The 18494-nt window shown below is 58.3% G+C and overlaps 6 protein-coding genes across 6 annotated transcripts; 4 read left to right on the forward strand and 2 right to left on the reverse strand.

Annotated features, from left to right (window-relative positions):
* Positions 1-192: 192 nt before the first annotated feature.
* On the forward strand, positions 193-1002 carry BDZ83DRAFT_755695 (CutC family protein; the record flags this gene model as incomplete). The annotated part of the gene is made up of 1 exon (XM_060514650.1): positions 193-1002. One exon carries the CDS (start codon positions 193-195, stop codon positions 1000-1002), a length of 810 nt encoding a protein of 269 aa, XP_060360997.1.
* A 1234-nt stretch (positions 1003-2236) lies between these two features.
* Positions 2237-4497, reverse strand: BDZ83DRAFT_755696 (alkaline phosphatase; the record flags this gene model as incomplete). The annotated part of the gene is made up of 6 exons (XM_060514651.1): positions 2237-2771; positions 2820-3493; positions 3542-3620; positions 3668-3852; positions 3900-3922; positions 3972-4497. 6 exons carry the CDS (start codon positions 4495-4497, stop codon positions 2237-2239), a joined length of 2022 nt encoding a protein of 673 aa, XP_060360998.1.
* A 1550-nt stretch (positions 4498-6047) lies between these two features.
* On the reverse strand, positions 6048-10773 carry BDZ83DRAFT_633613 (ABC transporter). Its single transcript, XM_060509046.1, has 8 exons — positions 10393-10773; positions 10154-10341; positions 9448-10104; positions 8973-9399; positions 7444-8924; positions 7278-7393; positions 7040-7227; positions 6048-6989 (listed from the first exon to the last, which is right to left on the reverse strand). The coding sequence occupies exons 1-8, from the start codon at positions 10498-10500 to the stop codon at positions 6312-6314; spliced, it is 3843 nt and encodes a 1280-aa protein (XP_060360999.1). The 5' UTR covers positions 10501-10773; the 3' UTR covers positions 6048-6311.
* Positions 10774-11743: 970 nt separating this feature from the next.
* On the forward strand, positions 11744-13014 carry BDZ83DRAFT_26907 (uncharacterized protein). The gene is made up of 3 exons (XM_060502042.1): positions 11744-12515; positions 12579-12807; positions 12859-13014. Exons 1-3 carry the CDS (start codon positions 11871-11873, stop codon positions 12876-12878), a joined length of 894 nt encoding a protein of 297 aa, XP_060361000.1. The 5' UTR covers positions 11744-11870; the 3' UTR covers positions 12879-13014.
* Positions 13015-13150: 136 nt separating this feature from the next.
* Positions 13151-15241, forward strand: BDZ83DRAFT_586516 (fungal-specific transcription factor; the record flags this gene model as incomplete). The annotated part of the gene is made up of 5 exons (XM_060505959.1): positions 13151-13391; positions 13453-13754; positions 13807-14286; positions 14342-14592; positions 14677-15241. The coding sequence occupies 5 exons, from the start codon at positions 13151-13153 to the stop codon at positions 15239-15241; spliced, it is 1839 nt and encodes a 612-aa protein (XP_060361001.1).
* Positions 15242-17866: 2625 nt separating this feature from the next.
* BDZ83DRAFT_755699 (alanine dehydrogenase/PNT, N-terminal domain-containing protein) lies at positions 17867-18475 on the forward strand (the record flags this gene model as incomplete). The annotated part of the gene is made up of 2 exons (XM_060514652.1): positions 17867-17975; positions 18063-18475. Coding segments are annotated over 2 exons (522 nt in total), but the record flags the coding sequence as incomplete, so codon positions are not given.
* Between the last annotated feature and the right edge of the window lie 19 nt (positions 18476-18494).

An 18494-nucleotide genomic window follows, 5' to 3' on the forward strand; every position in this document is an offset into this window, starting at 1 on the left:
AGTCAAACCAACGTTTGAGCGAAACTGGCAGGGTTGTCGTTACTTTTTCCCGCTACCTTAATTCGAGTGAACCTATCACATCAACGCATTATCCAATCGACTATCCAATCTATCTCACCCCGAGCACTTTGTCAATCAACATCACCCACCAACACCACCCAAATGACAGTCACAAAGCAAGCGCCGCCCGCAATGCCAATCCACCTCGAGATACCAGTCTTCTCCCCTTCCTCGGCGCTGCACGCCCAAGCCATCGGCGCGCAGCGCATCGAGCTGAACGCGCGCGGGAGCTACGCCGTCGGCGGCACGACGCCCGCGCTCGCGGACCTCGAGGGCGTGAATAACTGGCTCATGGTACCTGTGCGGATCATGATCCGGCCGCGGGGGAAGCGCCCTGAAGATGAGGTGGATTTTGTGTATGATGATGACGAGTTCGAGGTCATGGTGAGGGATGTGGAGAGGTTTCGGGGTGTTTTGAGGGGGGAGAGGGGGGATGGGTTCGTGTTTGGGGTGTTGGAGAGGAGGAGTGGTGATGGCGGGGTTGTGGTTGATGTCGAGAGGAATCGGAGGCTGGTGGAGGCCGCTGGCGGGCTGGCGTGTTCTTTCCACCGGGCTTTTGACGAGGTGATTCGCGATGGGGAAATGAAGACTATTACGAGGGGGGTGAGGGATTTGGTGTGCTGTGGGTTTGAGGGGGTGCTCACGTCCGGCGGGCCGGGGAACGCGGCGGAGAACCGGGCGGCGCTGGAGGTTGTTGTGCGGGAGGCGTCGTTGGAGGGCGTGGTGAAGATGATGACCAACGGCGCCGGCAAGGAAACGGGAAAGGGACTGGAGGTTATTGTCGGCGGCGGGGTGAGGAAGGAGAATGTTGAGAGGCTGGTTGATGGGTTTGAGGGGGCTCGTGTCTGGGCGCACTCGAGTTGTTTTACGGGCAAGTGTGCCGAGGGAGAGGTTGATGATGAGGAGGCGATGGGGATCTTGGAGAGGCTTGCTGAGAGGTAATTTTCTTTTCCTTCTCTCAGTCAACTGGACGTGTGGTTAAAGGGATAGATGAGATAGCGCGGACGGGCAATTTGATATCATGGTGCGAGCATAAAATCGAGGAGCAATGAAGTTCTCACGGGTTTTGGCTGACTGCTATCTTGGTGAATCTTGATGTTTTGCATCCACTCGGGTTGCGAGTCAGCCCCCCACAGAGTCGGACCGCGCGGGAGATCGACCCTGCTTAGCACACGAACCATACCCCCCTCGCAAGAGATCCGAACGGGAGGGGGCAGCAGCAATCTAAACAAGAAACGAACAATGCACGACATAGCTACATCAGTTGACACCTGCGCGTCTGATCTTTCTGCCTCGCTTGCCTGCCTGTCCTCCGGGATGTAACCATGCTTGCGGCTCACCTAGGTTGGGCAAAGGCAGAGGCCATCTGTTTGTTCCTTTTTCCCGGTACCCTCGTCCTAGCCCATCTACTTCCCCCGAGGAAAGCGAAGAGATCCTCTGCCCGTGGACAATACGCCAGAAAGGGTAAATTGATACCGTCCATCGTGGGCTGACGGTGGGAGACAAAACGGACGACGGAAAGTGGATCATGGTCAGTTCATCGGCCGATGATGGGCCCGAGCGGATGGGGCCCGGGGGGTCCGTTGCAACATCACCGAGTGGCAATGCGGCCTAGACTCGCAATGTTGACTTGGATAACTTTGAAGTCTGTCGTGTGCAAGATCAATGAAATTGTGGGAGCAGCTCTTTTGCATCCGTGGTAGTGCTGGTGCTCGAGAGCCATCCTGCATAACCTCGTCGACTTGATGATTTCGTGGCAATGATGCGTAGATCAGCTCACAAGCATGGACTTTGACACAGCTCGAGTGCGATGCAAGAGGACAATCTGCGACTTTGTATATGAAGAAAGCCTTGGAGGGGACCTTCTAAAGAATTCATGGGAGACTTACACAGTCACGGGCGTTTCGAAGGGGGGCGAGAAGTGTTCACGGCCGTCCAACTGGCTGTTCATATCTACAAACATCAGAGCAAATCAATCAGTAGTTGGATGTCTCTGAAGTGGTGATAGGCACAGAGTGTTCTTGACCAACGTAGTATTAAATCTATACTTCATCACCGAGTTTCATTACGAGGAATCATCTCCAGATATGCCATCCCACACCCAAACATCAACCGCCCCAACACCCGCTCGCCATGCTATATCAAAGTCTCAAAACCCATTCAACCCCTTTTCAACTCAAGCATGAAGAGCCCGAGCCTTTCTCGCACACCCAGCCCCAGGCGCCGTCGCATTCCTAGGCTGCGCGAGACCAAGACAATTCGCCATCTTGTAGAAAACATCAATGTTGCTGTACGTCCCGCCAAACGTCTCCTGGCAAGGTCCCCTCGCCCACACAGCAACGTCCGTCAACGAGTGCACGCCCTGCGCCTCGTTCGTAGGCAGCGTACCATTCACCACGAAGCCATCGACGGCGTCCTTGGGATTGGCGTAGTAGTCCGTGGTATTCGTCGCCGCAACAGCGGGCGTGCGCGCGCCGTCGGCGTGGACCTTGTAGTCCTCGCGGCGGTCCGGGTTGGCGCCGAAGCCCGCGGCGATGGCGTAGCGCGGGGACCAGTTGAGGGGGAAGTTGGGCCCCGTGTTGTACGAGACGCCGGGCTGCTCGACGGTGTACTGGGAGAGACCCGAGTTTGCGTAGACGCCGACGGCCTTGCGCTTTGTGCGGTCGTCTTTTTGCTCGGCGAGGTACTTTGTGTCGGCGTTGCCAAAGACGCTGCTCAAGTCAGTATGCAAACGTAAGTAAATGTTGACGAGTACTCACTCAAAGCCGTGGCCGTGGTCGGAGGACACAACGACGAGGGTCTCTTCGAGAATGCCGAGTTCCTCGAGCTTCTCCAGCGTAGCCTTGACGGTGTCGTCGAGCTCGAGCAGGTCGCCCAGCGCGCGGTCGTAGTCGAGGGCGTGCATCTGCTTATCGATGGACGCGGCCTCGGACATGAGGAAGAAGCCCCTCTCGCCGCCGCGGTTGTGTAGCGTCTCGACGGCCTTGAGCGTCATCTCCTTGAGCCCCGGAACGTCGGCGGCGGCGCTCTTGTTGCCCGTGGGATCGTTGCTCAGCTTGGCGAGGTTCTCGGTGAGGACATTACGGTCGAGCCAGACGGGGAGGTTGCCCTGGGTAAAGATGCCGAGAATGCGCTCGTTGGGGTCGGCGGCCTCGAGCGACGTCTTGTTGAGGGCGACGCTGTAGCCCTTGTCGGCGAAGGCGGCGTAGTAGTCCTTGCCCTGGTAGGAGCCCTTGCCCGGGTAGAACTGCTCGGCACCGCCGCCGAGGTAGACGTCCGGGCCGGTCATCTTTGTCCAGGTGTAGTTTGTGATGCCGTTGAGGGCCTGGTCGATCAGGGGCCCGTACAGGGATCGGGCGCGGGTGTGCGCCGTCAGGGCGATGGGGGTCGCGTCGGCGATGAAGGCCGTAGAGACGGCGCCCCAGGCGGAGCCCTGCGTTTGTTAGACTGGTTCAGGGGGGCAGAGACGGACTGGACATACCCAGATGCGGTGGATCAGCTCGACAATGGTCTCGACCTTGGGGTCGTCGAAGGCGTCGGGGGAAGAGTCGACGTAGACACTGGCACATGTCAGCGAGCACCCTAGCAGTTCATCGCGTCCACTTACCCCATGGCGTTCACGGTGCTCTTGTGGCCAGAGTACAGCGCCGACGCCGAGTTGGCAGAGTCGGTGATGTAGCTGTCAATGGAATGGGTCATCTGGTGACCAATGACCGGGAACTTGTCGAGAGCCAGGCTGGTCTGGTACTTTCCATTGATGCTCTTGTGGCCGAGAAGACGGGCGGCAGTGACCTGTGGGTGTCAGCGCGTGTTCAGGGGAAATAACTCTGCGTACATACCATGTTGGTGGTCATTCCGTCGCCTGAGTCCAAGTTAGCATGAGCACAAATACAACCACCACAGGGACATACCAATGAAGAAGATGAAATTCTTGGCCTTCTTCTCCGTTGCCAGGGGTCGCACGACCCAGTTGGCGGTGGTCTTCTTGCCGTCGTAGTACGTGAGGGTGACGACGTAGTTGCCCGGCTCGTACAGCGCGAGGCGGCGCCAAATCTTGGACGCCACGTTGACGACGCTCTTCTGTTTCGCGTCCTCGGCAAAGAGATCCTCGTACCACCCAAACGACCACTTCTCGAGCTTGGGCTCCTCGAGACCAAAGAACTCGGTCAAGCTCTTTGCGGCGCCGCCCTCCTTGGCAATGGTCGCCGTGAAGGCCTCGTCGGGGACGCCGTTGTTGAACGCCTCGGAGCCGTTGACGGGCGCGTGGACCTCGACGCGGAGGTCAAAGGTCTGGCCGGGGAGGAAGTCGGACTGGTCGGGCGGGAGGACGCAGCCGAGGTCCGGGCACGTCCCGAGGCGCTGGTAGGTCTGCGCCGAGGCGAGGGACGACAGCGAAGCCGCGGCCAGGACGGCGGCGAGGGGGTTGAGCTTGACCATCTTTGTGAGTGAATTTGGCTGCAGAGTGAAGCCAAAGAGCACAATGAAGCGTGGGATGAGAAGAAGGACACAACAAGCTTGACCTGGACGTTGGAGCAGAAGCTTTCCTGCGGCTCGGGAGCTTATATACCAATAAGTTCAGCAAGGGGACGAAAAGTCATCCCATGTCTTTCAAGAGTCCAGAGGGTGTATTCCCCCGCCAAAAGTTCCCTGTCTACTGCATGACAAAAACATTCTGTCGGTTCGCGGATCCTCGCATTCGCGGGTCCCATACTTTGGAGACAGCTCCGGGTGAGAGAGCTGCAGGTTGCGCGGCGCATCATCCCAGCCTGCGCAGAACGTTAGTCCAACATAATGGGTAGGATTCCGTCTGCACCGAGAGCATCAATATCGATGTACGATTGGACAGCGCAGGGGCAGAACGACGGCTAGACCGAGATCATGACGGCGTGCTGGGTCGGATGAAAGAAGCTGAATGTAACTTCACGGCTCGTTTTGAGCGACAGAGGCACGTGTATCTGCGCGAACTTTGAGGTGGTGAGTCGGGGCCATCTCGGGCTTCCCAACGCCAAGATACTTGTCATTTGACGGCGAAGCGGAGATGATGCTAAGCATGCTAGAGCAAAAAAGAAGGAAGAAGCTCCGAAGCTGGAAGCTGGGCGTGCTCGGTATGCGGATTGGGGATGAAGCCTGCGAACGCTGCGTTGGGTGGGTTGCCAGAAGGCAGAAGAGATGAACGGCGTCATGTGGCGTTGGCTTGGCGCTGCAGGTCAAGAAGGGATCATGAGCTTTCTAAGCTTGCTGAGCTTCCCGAACCTGATTGAGAGCCTTGCTGTTATTCGTCAATCCCGGCCGGGTTGTCGTCGGTCGAGAGGTTGGTGTTCCCGGCAAGAGACGAGAGTTGACCGTGGCCGTTGGGTCCGACCCCGTGGGTGAATTGGCGTCTCTGATTGGCTGCTCGCTCCCCGTGTAAGTCGGGGAACCAGGGTTGACGGCGGGGGGTGTTGGTCCTGGTGGTGTCAATGTCTTTGGTACCTTGGGGGAACAAGCTTACCATCTCATTTTACAGACTTTTGCTTAATCGCTGCTGCTCGCAAGAGCCCGAGATGATCCTTGAAGAAGGGCGTCTGCTGACGGAACGTGTTGTGGGTGATGTTCTGCGCAAACGCCAAGAACGACGACGGCACGAGCTCCGATGGACCCCCAAATCTTCGCCACGATGTGAAGAAGCTTTCCTTGGCTTTTCAACGGACCTGCTTCTTGTTCCGGAGGGCACGTTGAGGAGCACGTTCTTTGCTAGTAACACGGAAGCGAATTCGCTTCAAGCTGTATTCCTCCAATCGAGGTTTGCGCCAGCGGCATAGTTGACCGAGCCGCGGTGTCTTGGTTCGAGTCTAGAGTTGCTGCAGCAAGCCGGGGATGCGGTCACGTTGAACAGACCCAAATCCACGGGATCGGAATCCAGCACGAGTGTAACTTTTGACAGGTTCCGCCGTCTGGGATGATCATCACTTCTCTCAAGGGGAGAGGGGCACTTCGCAGGACAATGGATGCCCACAGAGTATGAGAGTGGTCTCTTTGAGTCTAAACATTACGAATCTACATGTCTCTAGGACAAACATGAACGACTGAGTTGCGCAGTTGCGTGTCAGATAATCGTACAGGAACCCCGTTTTCCAAACGCCGTGCTCTATGGGAGGAGTCAAGCGCTCAACTCCCAGGCCGAAATGTAACAATTCAACCGGGCCGAACCTCGCCCATTCCCGACTTTCTTGATACTCTTCAGCACCTTCAGCTTCTTCAACTTCCCCTGCTCACTCGAGATTCTGCGCCTCGCACATCTGCTTGTACATACCGCCCCTGGCAACAAGCTGCGCGTGCGTGCCCCTCTCCACGATCCTCCCACCATAAAACACACAAATCACATCGGCATCTTTCACAGTCGACAACCGATGCGCAACAGCAATCGTAATCCTCTCCCCGTCCCGCGCGGCCTCCTCCAGCGCGCGCTGCACAATCTTCTCCGACTCCGTATCGAGCGCGCTCGTCGCTTCGTCGAGCAGCAGGATCTTGGGCTGCCGGATCAGCGCCCGCGCGATGGCGATGCGTTGCCTCTGTCCGCCGGACAGCTGCATCCCGCTGCTGCCGCAGGGGGTCGCGAGACCTTCTGGTAAGGAAGAGACAAAGTCCCACGCGTTGGCCGCGCGGCAGGCCGCTTCGATTTTTGTGTCGGGCACGATTTCGTCCAGGGACTCTGCGTCGATGCCTAGGGAAATGTTCTCGCGGATGGAGCCTTGGAACAGGGTGGGCTCTTGCTGGACGAGGGCGACGATGTGGCGGTAGAGGCGGGGGTTGAGGTCCGATAAGGCGGCGTCGCCGTCGATGACGATGCTGCCTGTTGTCGGATCGTAGAAGCGTTCGAGCATGGCGATCATTGTGGATTTGCCGCAGCCTGAGGCGCCTACCAGGGCGACGAACTGGCCCTTTTTGATCTACTGTGTGTTAGGCATGACGTCTATGGAATACCGAAAGGGGCACTCACTTCGAGATCGACTGCGCGGAGGACATGCGCTTCGGGCCGTAGAGGGTACGAGAAGCGCAGCTGCTGGAAGTCGACCGAGGCGCCGGCCTTTGGCGCGGCGTCGCGGTTCTGAGGCGTCTCTTGGATGGACGGCTGGAGGTCATGCAGCCAGAAGAGGTAGTTTGCGGCGTTGATGCCCTTGGTCATGCCTAGGAGGGTCAGGGTGTGCGACATCACTAGCGGAGAAGATTCGACTTACTGCTCGAGTACTGGAACAGCTGCGAGGCGGCCTGTCCGGAGAAGAAGGTGCCCATGAAGGCGACGAAGAACTGGTACATTGTGATCTCGTTGAACGAGAGCAGCCGGCAGCCGTACCTAGTTGAACGTCAGCATCCGACATGCACATGTGCCGCATCAAAACTCACCAGAAACCGAGGGCCATGAAGAAGTACTCAATGGCCTGGGTCAGTCCGAAGGCAACGGTCATGACGAAGAGGGGGCCAGTCGAGGCCCTCACAGCGTTGTCGAGCTCGTCAGTGTACCTCTTCAACACCGACTCCTCAATAGCGAGAGACGAAACGGTCCTGATGGCCGTAACGGACTCGGACGCGATCGCCGCGCTGGCAGAGTACCGCTTCGACGTCTTTGTATCCAGGCGCGAGTCGAGCCGCACCTTGATATAGCCCGAGCTGACAAGCGGCGGCATACCCGCGAGCACGACAACGAGACCCAGCTTCCAGGTCGTGGCGATGGCCAGGATGCCGCACGCAATGACGTTTAGCGACGAGATGAGGATGAGGCCAATGTTGAAGCCCATGAGCTCGAGGATGGCCTGCGGGTTCGACTCGAGGCGGCTGGCGAGCGCGCCCGTGTTGTTCTCGACGCGGTCAAAGAACTGCAGGTCCTGGCGGAGGAAGTCGTTGAGGGACTGGCGGCGCAGCTTGTGGTTGAGCCCCTGGGCGATGACGTTTGTGGCCCAGCCCATGACGAAGTAGCAGCAGAGCACGCCGAGGGCGAGGACGAAGAACATGAGGGAGTAGAAGTTGCCCTTGGTGATCATCTCGGAGCCCGTCATCGTGAAGACGTCGACGAGGTTGGCGATGACGAGGGATTGGCCAGGGAATGCGCCAGCGGCGACTATCACGGCCAGCAGCGTCGCGAGGTACGCCCATTTCAGCTCGGGAGTCTCGCGCACCATGCGAATGACGACGCTGATGAGGCCGATGGGCTTGTAGTGATCAAAGTTGTCGCGCTCCTTCTGCGCCTCCATCCGCGTCTGGTCCGTCGTCCGGTACCGGCTCATGGTCTTCGTGAGCTCAATATCCTCCTTCCCAGCAGCAGCCGCCGCCGCCGTCACCGCTTCGTCGTCATCCTCCTCCGTCTCGGTGATGGACCCTTCCTCGGCCACGTTCAGGTTCTGCGCCCTCACGAGACGGGTATATGCGCCGCCCTGCGCCAACAGGCCCTCGTGCGTCCCCTGCTCGACTATGGCGCCCTTGTTCATGACGACAATGTTGTCCGCCTTACGGATGGTGGCGAGCTTGTGGGCAATGACGATGGTCGTGCGGCCCTCGGCCGCCTTGTCGAGAGCCTGCTGCACGACGCCCTCGGCGTGCGGGTCCAGGGCGCTGGTGGCTTCGTCGAGGAGGAGCACCTTGGGTTCCGAGATGATGCTGCGCGCGATGGCGACGCGCTGCTTCTGTCCACCCGACAATAGGCCACCGCGCTCGCCAATCATGGTGTCGTAGCCCTCGGGCAGCTGGGAGACGAAGTCGTGGGCAAAGGCGATCTTGGCGGCGTCCTGGACGCGGCGGAGTTGCTCCTCGCGGGGGGAGGACTCCCACGGGGTTCCGACGAGGCCATTGGCGATGTTGTCAAAGACTGTTCCCTGGAAGAGGACGGGTTCCTGCAACGATTAGCGAATGGTACTCAACATAGGGGCATCCCATCTCACCTGCTGCACGAGCCGGACATTCTTCCTGAGCCAGTTGAGGTTCAGCTCGTCGATCGGCTGGCCGTCGAGCTTGATGGTGCCCGACTTTGGATTGTACCATCGCTCAATCAACCCAATGATTGTGCTCTTGCCGGAGCCGCTTGATCCCACGAGGGCCGTCACCTTGCCCGCGGGCACGTGAAGCGAGTAGTTGTCGAGCACCGTGACGCCGGGGCGCGTCGGGTACTCAAAGGAGACGTTCTCAAGGTCGACGACGCCGACCGTCTCGGTGGGCTGGTGGCCCGACTTGTCAAAGGGGTCGATCTCGGAGACGCGGTCGATGAGCTTGAAGAGCTGGGCGGCCGCGGAGGCGGCGCGGGTGAATTCGATGATGTACGGCGCCAGCATGGTCAAACTCGTTGCGCCAATGACGACGGAGAGGAGGACCCTACAACCCTATTAGTTGGGGATTTTTTAGATGCTGCGGACTACTCACGTAAAAATGTCTCCAGACTCGGTAATCTCGCCCCGGTTCAACATGTGGATGCCCTGCCAGAAAGCCAGAGCGAAGCCGGCGTAGATGACAAAGTACTCAAACGAAAAGAGCACGCCAAACAGGGCTGACTTCTTGTTGCCGATGCGGTGGGCGTCCTCGAGGAACCTGTCAAACTTTTGCACCAGCCGCGACCGGATCTCAAAGGCGTGGACGGTGCGCGCGCTCGAGAGGATGCCCTCGGAAAAGGAGCCCGCCTGGGCGTAAATGTCGAGGATCTTTGTCTCGAGGCCGGCCTCGATGGTGGAGACGACGCCCATGACAACCAAAATCAGGGGCGCGATGCAGCACACGATGAGCGTGAGCTTCCACTGCGTCACAAAGGCGATGATGAAGGCGGTGACGAAGACGGCGAGCCCCTGGAAGGTCAGGGCGAGCTTCTCGGCGATGCCGACCTGGATGAGGCGGCCGTTGGAGATGGCCTGGGTGGCGATGGAGCCGCCGGAGCCGATATCGTAGAAGGCGACTTCCTGGCGGAGGGCGGCGTGGAGGTAGGCGTGGCGGATGTTGCGCGTGATGCGGTAGGCGGAGAAGGTTGTCAGGGAGATGTAGCCGTAGGCGAGGATGAATCGCGCGATGCCGAGGTAGACAAAGTAGAGCCTGGGGTTTTTAGCTTGGAGTGATGGTTTGTGAATGGACAGAAACGTACGCCAACTTTGAGACTTCATTGCGAAAGTGTTGAGGGGTGGACTGGCCGGTGGTGAAGTCCTGGATGGTGGTGACGAAGCTGCCAAAGATCAAGTTTTGCAGGGCCACGCCGGCGCCGGCACCCAGGGCGCATATTATCGCGATAGTTTGCAGGAGCTTCTCAAAGGGTCCTCCAAAGGAAAAGATTCTCTGGGAGACGTCAGCATGTTTACAAAAAGTGAGAGTCGACGATGATCATACCAGGTAGGCCTTGAACGCGCCGCCCTCTTCCTTGACAGCTTCGTTTGGCGAAGCAATGGCGGCGACGGTATCCTCAACCGGAGTGTGCTCCTTCTTTTCGGCCCCCATATTGTGCGGCTGACGGGTGGCTCACCCCAAGATCTGATCGTCTGTGTCGCGTGGTGTGTTCGTACGATCAAGAGACGTGAGCCGGCGGGTTGGTTTCTCTTGTAGATGAGATGGAGAACTCCAGACGGAGCAGGTTATATCATGCCATGCACCTGAAAAGAATTCTTTTCAAACGCGCATGTCGACAGTTTGAAATTCGGAAAATGCAAACACGCAAACGCGAGATGACAGATTCGCCAACGTCGCAGGGTCTCCGTCATTGAAGCTGCTGCTGCGAGGCCTTGGCTTCTCCCGCGGACCGCCGTCATGGAAGCGAGAGAAACCCACTCTCCGGTATAGTGGGCCCCCCGCTTCGGTGCAGGAACGGATTCGATTGGCTGGACGCAGGCTTGGCAGGCTTGCAGCGGGGGCCGCGGGTTCATCGCGCCCGGGCGCCCACTGCGCTGCTTTGCTCGGGGCGCGGTGCTCTCGGGGCGCGAGGGGTCAGATAATGTCCAGATTTCCCTTCATCCCAAACCATTAAAGGCTAGAGGAGTTCCCCCCGATCGATGTACGATGAGGTGTCAGCAGGATGGTTTGGTTTGGCCGAGTCCGACGTCGATGATGCCGATGACTCTTTCGCCGAGCGGCGCGGCGGTATCTGAGACGCTACGGCGCCGCGCCGACATGTAGGAGCGCTGGCTCCTCCAGGCCCGGGGTTAAGCTACTTGCGAGTCACCGGGCAGTCGCCCGAAAGACGGTACCTGTTGACAGCATCCCGCCACGACTGACCATACCAGCTGTGCGCTAGGCTGAGCAGACAAGTCAACTTCGTGCTCCTTGTCGCCGCCTTCGTTCGCCTGATCCTGAAGGAAGTCATCCTCGATTCAAAAGAACAGTGCGGCAGATAGTCCCGCCCGGAGTCAACCTGACGTCTGAAGCCGCAAGCCGGAAGGACCAGCGGACGCCGAGCAATGGAAGAGACTCCATCCTTACTCCGTCCCCGTCAGAGATGCTGGTCCAAGCCTCACCCTACCTATCACGGGCATTCACAGATCCAAATGCGTCCATGCCGGCGATTTGGCCCTGGCGTTGCCGGTGGGATACGTTTGAATAGACTACAACGGCGGCGCTAGAACGTGACAACACTGCGATTCTGTGATCGACACACCTCCTACCGGCGAATCATGGCTCTTGTGTTCCCTAGTTAGTTTCTACCTAAAGCCAGTGACCCCAGTTCAAATGCGTCTCTACAGCGGCCTATCCGGCGCGAACCACCGCGTCTGCGCCTGGATGAGCCCTGAATCGCAGAGATGTGCCGTCACCCGGACCCCTGAAAGGGTCCATTGCCAGGGGGTGAGCACGGGGATCTGAATTACTAAAAATCGTGCATGCGTTCTGCAGCGGGTGCCTTTGATCCCACACCTCATATGGGTGCCAGAATCCCTTCCTTTCCTCTTTTCTCGTCTTGTTCCCCTTCCAAAATATATCCTACCGCGTATGCACATCGCACCCGTAAGGTGACCAGAATTCTCCAGCCTCAACTGCGGAAATCTACTAGCGGCGGAGTTACAGCCACGGTCACAGCCACAGGGGCCGCCCTCTTGCTCCATAAAATCCGCCGGAAGCGGAACCCGCGCGCGCCGTTCCCGTCCTTCTTAGTTGCCCCCGGGCCGCGACCTCATCCCGCCGCGAAAGTCGTGTTGAGTTTCCGAACCATCTACGGCCGCTTGCTTTCTCGTGATCCCGTCCTCGTTCGGGCCCCGAATTCACCCAGCCCCGGGGCACAACGTCTCGCTTGGCATCTCGACAATTCTAGATTTCGGATCTCTTCGTTCCCGCCCCGCCGGACCCCCCTCCGAGGGTCTTGGACCCTTGCTGCTCGGGTGCGACCTACCCTTAAAGTGAAGCTTATCTGGTCAAAATTGGAAATATCTCGCCGAGTCGCAATGGACACCGGATCTTCTGCCGGGGTTGGTGCGGGTCTCTCCGCTGCTGGCGGCGTGGGCGGCGCCAACCTTCCCATCAAACGAGCGGTAAGTAGACCCTCATACTACCCAGTCGTTGTAAACCACGCCGAAACTAACATACACATCTAGTGTGATGCTTGTCGTGCCCGTAAGGTACGTTGTCTCATCCTTCATTGGCCCATGTCATCGTGTCACTCGACACCATCCATTGGACGTAGGGCTGACTATGTTCTTGTAAGATTCGCTGTGATAGAGAAGAACCATGTGCTCACTGCCAGCACGCCGGCATCGAGTGTAAGAATACATCGGGGCTCAAGCCCAAAGAGAAGAGAACCCGCATCCTCATCACCCCTCAATAGTAAGTCTCGTCTTTGCTCCCTTGCACCAGTTTGCAACTCACACATCCCAGTGAGAAGAAGATCGACCTAATAGACCGCCGCCTCGACGGCGTAGTCCGCCTCCTCGAGGACCTCAAACTCCAGTTCCCCCTCCAAGCACCATCAGCAGCACCATCAACAGCCCCATCCGTCTCGGGATCAACCGCCACCCCCGGCGGGGGAGCAGGAGGGGCAGTATCAGGGGGCCCGCCAGCCCCCATCCAGCTCAAGACGGTGGCTTCATCATCCTTATCAACAACGCCAGCCAGCACGTCCACGCAGCAGCAGCACACGACAGACCCCCTGGTCGAGGGCGAGTCCTCCATGACGGCCCAGTCCATCTTCGCCCACGACTTCCTCCGCAAGACCTTCGGCGACGGCTCCTCGGTGCTCGAGATGCGCGAGACCCTCGACGCCCTGCACTCGCTCGTCGAGGCCCTCCGGCACCAGCCCGCGTCGCACGAGCTGACGTACCCGCAGGCGAAGCCCGTGGCCCGGCCGGCGTTTGGCGAGTGCGAGATGCCGCCGGTGCAGTCCGCCGTCAACATCATCCGCGAGGCAAAGGGTGCGTAGTCTTAAGTCACTATACAGCCAAAGAAAGAAGCATCACTGACTGTCTCAAATAGCTCAAAAGACGCTGGGTCTCGAGTGGGTGACGACGTTCCTCCACCCAGACCACTTCACGGACCTGGTCCTCAAGGTCTACTTTGCGCCGACAGAGTTCAACGAGGCCGAGTTCATCATCGTCAACGCCGGCCTCGAGAGCCTGTACACCGACATGACGCAGTCCAAGACGGCGAGCGCGCAGCTAAGAGAGGAGTGCGCCAAGATGGGCACCCTCTGCCGGGGGAACCTCCAGACGGCCCTCGCCAATCTGCCCCTGCACCTCCCGGCCACGATGGACATGATTGTGGCCCTTCTGTTCGGGGTATGCTTCCACTGACATCTGTATTGTCCATACGTGAAGCTAACATCGTCAGGCCTACCACGCGATGGAAGTAGCAAAACCAAGCCTAGCCTGGACCCTCAACGTAGCCTCGGCCCAACTTTGCCAAACCCTAGGCTACCACCGCGCATCCTCATCGTCCTCATCTTCCTCCTCGACAACAGGCACAGCAACAGGCGCAACCACCACAAACCCAGACGACGAGGAATACAAAATCTTCCTCTTCTGGTCCGTCTACTTCATCGACAAGTCCCTCTCCCTCCGCCTCGGCCGCCCCTCGACGATCCAGGACTACGACGTCACCGCACCCTACCCCTCGAGCGCCAGCAAGATGCACGGCGCCCTCATGAGCTATTTCCGTCTGTGGGTCATTGTCTCGCGCATCCAGGGGAAGACGTACGAGCAGCTGTACAGCCCCGAGGCGGTTGCGCAGCCGAGCGCCGTCAGGGAGGCGAGGGCGAGGGGGCTGGCGGCGGAGTTGAAGAGGGTTACGGACCGGACGCAGGAGACGCATGTGAGTCTTTTTATTCCTGTCAGTTGGTTTTCTAGAATGCTGACAGACCGAATAGTCACAGTATCTTAAGTCGGCCATCGAGGCCGTGGGAGAGAACACGATGGACTTCTTCACCGTGTCGGATGAGGTCCTGCGGCTGTCGCTGCTGACAATCATCTACCGCGCCGTCCCCTCGCCCCTTGGGTCCGCGACGACGTTTGGGACGGAGTGCATCAACGCCGCGAGGGCGACGCTGCAGCGGCACGAGGATTGCATGGCCATCATGGCGAAGGACGCGTACTACCTGTTTCCCATGTACATGAACTGGTGCGTTCTCTCTCTCTGTCTCTCTTTCTCCCTCACACATACTTGCATCCCATCCTCTGCCGAATCCAAACTAACAACGTCCAGGACCATCCTCTTCTCCCCCTTTGTCCCCTTCATCGTAATCTTCTGCCAGGTAATCGAAACAAGCGACACCTCGGACCTCGCCCGGCTCCAGGGCTTCGTCGCCTCGATCCAAGGCGCAAAGGAGTTCACCGAGGCCTCGGCGCGGCTGTGCCGCCTCTTCCAGGTGCTCTACAACGTCGCTCTCCGGTACGTCGAGATGCGGAGTCACGGCGGCGTCAGCAGTGGGAACAACAACAGCAACGGCGCCAACAACAGCGCGCAGCAGCAGCAGTCGGAGGAGCAGGGCCAGGAAATGGACAAGTACCTCACGGCGCTCGGGTTCCCGCCGGCGTCTGGGCATCCGCAGCAGCAGCACACGCAGCAATCGTCGGATGTGGGGTCGGAGCAGATGTCGGGAATAACGGGCGGAGGAGCAGAGGACGGGATGAACGGTGCTGGGGTTGCGGGATCGGGTGCGCTGAACCAGATGATGTGGATGGGGAACGCGGCGCAGTTGGAGGATTGGTTTTATAGTAACCAGCAGATGATGGGGCTTGTCGAGGACGATGACTCGTTTTTGCAGTGAGCGGTTTTGGATGCAGACATTATTTTGGTGATGGAAAGGGGTTGGACATGGCGCTAGACACTGGGTTTGCGACGGGGCATCACGGCCAACGGACGACAATGGTCATGTTCAAAAAGACTACAGTGGAAAAAGGAAACCTGGGCAGGAACTAGAAGAATACCATACAGTGCGGCTGGGAGTAGACCCAGCCCAACCACACACATACATCGTCAACCCGTCCCGGTCACCCCCCTCCCAAGCCTCATCACCATCCAGGTCAGCCTCAACTTGCTCAATGGCTAAGCCCAACCACAACCTCGACGGCCAACGACGGCCAGCAACCACAGCCTTCATGACCAGCGCATCCTCCTCATCCCACAAGCAAACGGGGGTCCAATTCCCTCGGGCGCCGTGGCCCAGTGGAACACTCAGCTGGGGACGGGGGATTTCCACATATCTCTAAGGAGATGGACCTCGACCCCTTGAGTTCGACTTCACTTTCAGGTCACTCTTTTTGGCACTTTTTTGCGTTTTTTCTGTTGTGTTTTGGAGTGCAATTGAATTGGTGTTGGAGACTGGTTGATCTGATTTTGTGTCATTGTCAGCTTCGAATGCCCTACATACTTATCGACGAGATTTTTTAACTATCTGACGCCGCCGAGGAATTTTGCAACTAGTCGACTCGAGCCCTTGAGACGATTAAAAGAGACTCTCTATTTTCTTGGAGAAACGAGAGGGCCTTAGCTGACGTTCAGTTGTGGCTAGTAAATCTACGAGACCATGGCTTTTGTATCCAAGAGCAACTCTATCGGTTGGAAACTAGCAGCTGTATGACGCAATTTGCATTGGGATGCTATTACGATATTAGGTAGCCAGAAGTTATAGTTGAACTTGGTCGGAATTCTCTTCTAAGGTTGCCGAACAATCATTCCCCCCAAGAAGATGCCAATTCCAAAAATGGTGTCGAGAATGATAGCCCTCCACTGACCAATGACTAACTGGTTCAAAGCATCTTCTACCCCCCTCGGAATGACGGGCCTCATTGGTCGTCTGTCTGTTCCATCTGCCTGCCGAATCTGCACCAGCTCTCTCCCTGTGCCTCGTCGCTCCGAACCAGCCGATGCAGGTCTGTCTGCTCTGCCTTCCCTTCTGTGCGCTACATGCATGCCATGCAATGCAAAGTCGCGGATAGCGTTCTCGTGTTTCGTGCATGTGACACGTTCGTCTTGACTTTTTGGATACTTTGATATACCATCAAGTGATGACAGCAAGACTTGGAGACTGATTCAAACTCCAGCCTTGGATTGCCACGATGCTAGAAGAGGATTTGGAGCATCTCGTTTGCCCCCGGCCAGGAACAATCAATTTATCCTTAGAAGTCGTCTACATCAGAGCCGGAAGAGGCGGGATCTTTGAAAAGACCAGCCGAATGTCACTGAAACGCGGGAAACAAACAGGGGACAGAAACATGGGCCAAGGGTGCTCGGCCTCCGTCTGGGCGAGCATTAATCAGCGCTCCATGAAGTTTATCAGTGCTTTATCAATCTCCCATCGGACGAAAAGGAAAACTGGTCCCGGTGGATAAAATGGCAAAAGTGGCAAGCAACCTGCCATGGGCTTGGACAGCACTGCAGGCTTATCGGGCCTTATCGAGTTATCGCGAGCTCGAAATGGCGGGGGATAAGACTGTCCCCCGTGTTTTAGCGCCGTGTTTAGTGCCCGCGGCCCCACACCCCGCACTGGAAGACTGGAGAAGAAGGGGGGGAAAAGGGGGGCGAGTACATACGGGGTACGGGGCCAAGCTGCAGCTCCTTTCCCTGCACGGAAGCATGCACCAGACCACTTCCACCAACACCTCACACCACCAATGACCACATCCGTCGAAAGGTACCTGTCCAGTGCCTTTGAACTCCTACACAAGATGGACTTAGCGTCTGCGACATTGTCTTGCCTGAATTGTTCCCCAGCCGATCTCCCAGAAAGTACCGCGCTTTCGTACCGCACATGCCAGTGAGGGGAACCTTGGGACACAGCTGCGAAGGGGGGGGGGGGTAAAAGCCAACTTGGCAGACCACGCAGACGACTCCAAACAACTTCCCACGTCGGGTAGTGATTGGAGGAGCTTGGAGCTCGCGCTGCGACATCTGCGACACGCCTGAACCGATTCTGCACTTCCCGTCTTAGGATGCAACGAACCTGGGGGGAGAGAACAAGGATCCGGATGCGCGGGTGATGGACGGATGAGGAGGGGCAGCAGCCATCACCTCAGAGTAGTGACGAAGACGAGGACGGGCATGGAACAAATCCAACGGCCGACCAAAACGTGACACAGTACCTACAAGCCCGTTGTCTCGTTGTTCTCTTCTTTGGCCGCAAAAAGTCAATCCCAACTCTATCCAATTCACATCTTCCAACTTCCACTTCTCCTCCTCTTCTCTACTTCCTCCCATCTTCATTTCTCCCCCATTGCGTACCGTCGCCTTCCCTTTGTCACAAATCGACGCGGTAGCTTGGAGCCGTTCCCGTTTCCCTGCCACCCAACCTCGTCGACCTCAGGCAGTGGTCGCGAGCAGATGTAAAGGCCCTGCCCGACATCCTCGTCGCCCCGGCTTCGTTAGCCTGGATGCTCGAAGCCTCGCCGCTGCAATGGCGAACCTCTCCGTCCTAAGGCCGACTCTGGCCTACAACGTGTGCTCCTCCCGCGCTTCGTCCGGCCGGCTCGTCGGCTCCCGCGCGTGGCGGAACGGTCTGGCAGGTAAGCTACGGGTTCTTGGAACCAGCAAGAGAGACAAATCTCCCAATCGCTTCGGCTAACGCAGTCTGCTCGTTCCCCCACATACAGCCGTAGCACCGGCATCTGTCGTCGTCGCCGGCAAGTGGCAGTCCACCCACGCGCGAGCCCGCCGCCAGACGAAAGCTCTCGTCCCGGCCGTCTCGTACCGGCCTCTCCAGCTCATCCGCCATGCGTCGGTCGTCTCGGCGGGCTCCAGCGCCGGCCCCACGGCTACACCGGCCGCAACCTACGCAACAGTCGCAGAACCGCAGTCCGTCCCCTACGCGCAGCTCACCGTCGGCGTGCCAAAGGAAATCTACCTCAACGAGCGCCGCGTCGCACTGACCCCGCAAAACGTGGCGCTCCTCCTCAAAAAGGGCTTCGCAAAGGTCCTCGTCGAGCGCGGCGCCGGCGCCTCCGCCGATTTCCCAGACGAGGCCTACGACCGCGCCGGCGCGACGCTCGTCGACCACCCACAACAGGTCTGGTCCGGCGCCGACG

Source organism: Colletotrichum acutatum (assembly GCF_030867785.1).
Source record: "Colletotrichum acutatum strain CBS 112980 chromosome Unknown BDZ83scaffold_106, whole genome shotgun sequence".
In the NCBI taxonomy this organism is placed as follows: domain Eukaryota; kingdom Fungi; phylum Ascomycota; class Sordariomycetes; order Glomerellales; family Glomerellaceae; genus Colletotrichum; species Colletotrichum acutatum.

What these genes read in the sequence shown, in the direction of transcription:
- BDZ83DRAFT_633613 (XM_060509046.1), bottom strand. Translation starts at nt 10,500, where the DNA reads ATGGGGGCCGAAAAGAAGGAGCACACTCCGGTTGAGGATACCGTCGCC. An exon ending in GCGCGTTCAAGGCCTACCTG is followed by an intron (nt 10,342 to 10,392) that starts GTATGATCATCG and finishes GACGTCTCCCAG; the next exon opens with AGAATCTTTTCCTTTGGAGG. An exon ending in AATGAAGTCTCAAAGTTGGC is followed by an intron (nt 10,105 to 10,153) that starts GTACGTTTCTGT and finishes TAAAAACCCCAG; the next exon opens with GCTCTACTTTGTCTACCTCG.
- BDZ83DRAFT_26907 (XM_060502042.1), top strand. Translation starts at nt 11,871, where the DNA reads ATGCGTTCTGCAGCGGGTGCCTTTGATCCCACACCTCATATGGGTGCC. An exon ending in ACCTTCCCATCAAACGAGCG is followed by an intron (nt 12,516 to 12,578) that starts GTAAGTAGACCC and finishes ATACACATCTAG; the next exon opens with TGTGATGCTTGTCGTGCCCG. An exon ending in ATCCTCATCACCCCTCAATA is followed by an intron (nt 12,808 to 12,858) that starts GTAAGTCTCGTC and finishes CACACATCCCAG; the next exon opens with TGAGAAGAAGATCGACCTAA.